A 5,080-nucleotide genomic window follows, 5' to 3' on the forward strand; every position below is an offset into this window, starting at 1 on the left:
GTTTACGTTGGTACTGTGTTTTTGTTGTTACAGGTTGTATTTGATGTGACCCATGAGTTGCTACGTGCAGAATATCAAGCAACTGCAAATCCAAATACATCTCCATGGATGAAAGAAAATTTGGGATCTCACTGTTCCAGGCATCTTTGCAGAAAAACAGGTGTCAGTGAAGTGAAGGTACATTCTGGAAACAGAAAGCGTACAATAAGTCAGTGAAGAGAGCAGCTATTGAAATGGCAAAAAGGCAGAAATGTGACATTTGGGAGGATTATGGCAGTGTAACTGAGGCGGTTAGAGAAGAAAACAGCATTGCTCTGAAACGCTTGAATAAATAAAGACTGAGCTAATTAGTCTAAATATTCCACGTGTAAGGAGTTCTGCAGAGGAATGGGAATTGGGCTTCTAAATCTTCCTGGTTGTGACTATCTCGGGTATAACCTCTAAAGTAAACTTTGTGCTGGTTGGCCAGTATTGATCAACTGCTTCTAGATCAGTTCCCTAAACTTTCAGATGTTTCTGGATTTAAAGCTGGATCTTCACACTGGCACCTGTCACTCATTTGCAACCTTCACAGGGACAGAATTCCTATGAGAGGAATTCTTTTCACCCTTTTTTGTTTTTCAGGCGTTTGTTCAGGGTGAAATTGTTAAGATAATGAACCTGGAAAAGAATGACTTAGAAATGAAAAGAAAATTCCTTAACGTGACCAAGTATGGAAACAGTAAGAGAGACAGAGTGGACCTTATTCTGGTAAGCTGACTTCCAAACGGAGATTTGTTTCCTTTCTCTGGGTTTAAACTAGAAATTCTCATGCTTTTGTGAGAATCATTTTACTTAAAATAACCACGGAACTTCAAGATATTGCCTTCCTTTTCCGTATGCGTGCAATAACAATCCAGTGTTTCCAGTTCTTGAGTGGTTTAAATTAAATAAATTAACAATGCATGTAGAAAGCTGCTGGATTAGGTACAGAGTTTGGGCACCTCTCAGAACTGTGCTCTTCTCCTGACACAAACATTCATATCCATGTTATGTTTTAGATTCAGGAGCTCCGCAAAGAAGAATCTCAGTGGACTTACTATGATGATGATGAATTAACTGTGAAGATGAGAATGACTGAAGACATATTTGATAGCTTGATCCTTGATACAATCAGAGTCCTTAACAAGATTTATCTGAGAAAAGCCTGTAATTAGAAGTTTTCCTTAAAAGGCCCTAATGGAGGGATGTTAATCTCTGATTTTTATTTTTTTTTAAGGCAAGAAATGCATGATTTCAGAATTTTAATTCTGAACTTGTACCCGATACCTGTGAGGCCTTGGCCTAATTTATATGTTCCTGTTGACAAAGAAAGGAGGCAAGCAGAGAGCAAAATATTCCACAAAATATTCTTCTTGTGTGTTGTGCTTTGGGAATGCTCATTAAGATCAATGTTCTTCTTAGACTGATGTCACACTGAATCTAAAGGGTAGAAATTTTATTCTTGCCTGTTGATTTTTTTGGTCAAGATGACACTTTATTTGCTTATGCACTTTAGGAGTACAACATGTTTTGTGGTGCTTAGGGACATGGTTTAGTGGTGGACTTGGCAGTGTTAGATCAACGGTTGGACTCAATGATCGTAAAGGTCTCTTCCAACCTAAACAATTCTATGATTCCAGGTTTTAAAATTGTATATGTCTTACACAAACAGGGTTCAAAACCAATTTTCGTCTAAATTATCTTTTGTTATCATGTTCAGGTTGTGAATGACAAGTGAATCATACTTTGAAAATGTTCAGAAAATCGTGGGTGACTGTCCTAGTAGCATAAATGTGCAGATGGAATTAAATCTCCTAGAAACTGAATTGCTGTGGGCCTCTGTAGTTTGGAATAAACTCTAATTGGAACAAGTCTGAAACTCTTCCTGATGGGTGCAGCAGAATTACAAAGGTGACTGTGAACTATTTTATACACTGTGGAACTGGTTAAAAGTAGCCTGGAAGTGGCTTCAGAGATGTGGCACATGGAATGATCTTGCCCTGGCAGGATCTAGAGCCAGCCATTCAGTTTTAATGTCTACAACTGGATGTAAATGAGACAAATACTGATATAATGCACTTGAAATGGGACAGTTTTCTCAGTAACTCACATTTCTGAAAATTAAATACGTGAATGTCATTAGTTATTTACCATGCCATTCACACATGCCCTTTGAATTCCTACAACGTCCACATGTAGGATGCTGAGGATGTACCTTAATTGGCAAAGCAGAGGAAATAAAAAATCCTCTTCTTTTGTATTGGCAAGATTGGAAAAATCAAGATTTTTAACAAGGAAATACAAGCATTCCCTGAGCATGGTAACTTTTGACTATGTATACTGCTGTGGTCCCAGCTATTTTTACATTAAGAAGACCAATGACAAATTATTCTTTGTTGGGCTTTTTAGAATAAATACTGTGCAAATATTTCTTACTGGATTTCAGAAAATGTTCATTGTTGAATAATAGAATTAAGTAGATCTGATTTATTCAAATCCCATTTATTCAGGGTGTCTTTCAAATAAAATGAAAAGCAGAACAATTAAATATAAACTGTGTATAATCTTACATTTAAAAATCACAATATTTACAATCTGGGTTTGATGGGGAAAATAGAAATACATTTTACGTTTCCGTTTTTAAATACTGATGGCTTAAGTGTGTTCACACTGAATTGTTTGTTTTCTGAATAAACAAAATAAACCCTAGGTATGTCATTTCTATTTATCTTTGCTGAAATCAATTAAAGATGCAGATTATATTGTATACACTGCTGTTCTCATCAGTGAAGGGAAGAGGTCGTAGTGTTCTGCAGACAGCTCCCCGGGACATTAAGAAGCCCTGTCCTGCTAGCTGCCACAGGAACAGAAATAAAAAGGCAACTTCTGCCCCAAGCTCATTAACTGTTGATCTTATCCTAGAAACTATTCTCATGTCCCTAGTGGTACATTTTCTGAAGTCTCTGCCTTTTATCCTCATTGATTAATTAATCCTGATAAGTTATTTGTTCTAAGATTTATGTTTCCTTATTGTTGGTTTGTAGTAGAATTTAACTCTTTTTTTTTTTCTCCTGGACTTAGGACAAATTGTTAGATACAATGACAAATCTATATATTGAAGCACTGCACTTTTTCAGTTTATTGTCACTGTGGTTTTGCAGCAGCAGCAGGATCCTTGTCATGTTTGGAATGAAAGCTATTAAAAATATCACTTACATGAACGAATAGCTGAAGGACTCATTTTCTTTCAGACTGGTGCCTTATGTTATACTACATGTTACACTGGAGGAAGATAACCATTTTATTTGGAATTAGGTTTGTGAGGGAAGCCTGAACCCTTGTGAGATGCTATACACAGAAGGACATAACTATAAAGTAACTACTGCTGATGAGAGTAAGAAGTGTACACAGAACATGTCAGACACATTTAATATCCCCCACTATTTTGCGTTCAAAACCTTACATTCTGGCACCCAGATATATTGACCTGTTCAGTCAGTGGCAAGACTCCAATATCAAGATTACTCTCCTTCAAGGTCTCACATTTTGTTTGCCTTGGTTTTGATCAATATTAACCTCCCGGGTCAATAAATCTTGATACTAGCCTCAAGAGGAGTCATTATCTTTCATAGAAAATGATTATTTCTCAGTTAAACCCTACATTTAATTTTCCTGTAGTCCATCTCTTTCATCTTCATGCATTTTACAATTCTTCTGAATAAAATGCACTCTGCAATATCTTGGGCACTGCAGATTTTTAAAATCCCAATTAGCAGGTGCCACAAGATTTTTCAATTCTTCCAAGTGGCCGGACTCTGCTATTGTAACCATCTGGTTCTGCAGCTTACAGCACCCAGGAAAAAGAGTCGGAAAACCCCTCAGCTGGGCTGGGATGCAAGCAACGGCATAACTTATAGCTGTGGGTGCGGATGCAAAAGATGTGCTTGAATCACTTCAGATGTTAATGGTCAAGAAGAGAGGACCAGGAAAAGAAAAGGTCAAGGTGGCAGAATCCATTACTCAGCTCTCAGAGGAGAGGATTTTCCTGTATACGAGATTCCCACCCTTGTACCATCTGTGGATTACTGGCCAAAACCAATGATAAACCTCTGGATTCACACTGGTGAGCCTGAAGGACGAATTTGGACTCATTTGCTTCCTAATTGTTCTTGAAGGATTAAAAGAAGCATTTGTGAGGAACAGAAGCAAGAATTATCTTTTCGCAGACCTCAGCCTTTCACTACCTGAGTTTTAAACCTCTTTGAAGTTGTCCTCTGGGGACGTCTTCTGCCTTGGTTTTCTGCTTCTGTTAATGCAACGAAAATTATTGAGCCTGGATTTACAAATGAAAGGAGACGCTGGTGCTGTGGCTACAGCTACGAAAGGTGCTAAAATCCATTACTAGTGCACAACTCACTGAAGGACAGAGCTTCTAACATCTTCTAACAGCCTCTTCAGAGCTCGCAGTGATCTCCGTGCGGCCTTTTATCGCATTTTGAGTTCTGACCAGCCACGGCTCTTTCCTGCCGAGTGATGCCCTTGGGGATGAAGCAGTCTCAGCCCAAAGGCTGTGCTATTTTAATCTCTTCTCAGCGAGCAGCTTCACGGAGTTGAAACTTCTGTTTCTACAGCAGACTGCCGCACAAAATCGGCCATCGAGCTGTCTCTATCGTTTCAACCTCCTTACTTTTACTTTTTCTCTCAGACGGTGCCCCTCAGGGAGGCGCGGCTCTAAACACGGCTGCCAAGGGTTTATTTGTGGCCTGTCCCTGTCACCAGGGGTTGGTAACACGCCATGTCGCTGTCCGCGGCCTTGGGGGCAGCGGGCGGCACCGCCTCGCTCTCTTTGCACGGGGGACCCTCGCTTCCCTCAGGAGGAAAGCGGGGCCAGGCCCGCCCCTCCGGCCGCCAAAGCTTCGGGAAGCCGAAGCGGGCAGGAAGCGAGGGGGTGCGGGTCGCAGCGGCGGCCCGGCCCAGCGGGGCCGCCCGGGCACTAGGCCGCGTCGCCAGGGCCGGCGCGTTGCTAAGGGGCGGCCCCGCCCCGCCCCTCGCCGCGCGC

At 40.8% G+C, this 5,080-nt stretch overlaps 1 protein-coding gene across 1 annotated transcript in view; it reads left to right on the plus strand.

Annotated features, from left to right (window-relative positions):
* The window catches only part of CCDC187 (coiled-coil domain containing 187), a 43,180-nt gene extending 41,984 nt beyond the window's left edge, over positions 1–1,196 (plus strand). Inside the window, exons 28-30 of the mRNA XM_086625296.1 lie at positions 34–177; positions 625–750; positions 1,041–1,196. Of these exons, the coding sequence (XP_086481422.1) occupies positions 34–177; positions 625–750; positions 1,041–1,196 (426 nt within the window). The remainder of the gene's footprint in view (positions 1–33; positions 178–624; positions 751–1,040) is intronic.
* Positions 1,197–5,080: the final 3,884 nt, after the last annotated feature.

Source organism: Tauraco erythrolophus, chromosome 22, assembly GCF_009769465.1.
Source record: "Tauraco erythrolophus isolate bTauEry1 chromosome 22, bTauEry1.pri, whole genome shotgun sequence".
NCBI classification, from domain to species: domain Eukaryota; kingdom Metazoa; phylum Chordata; class Aves; order Musophagiformes; family Musophagidae; genus Tauraco; species Tauraco erythrolophus.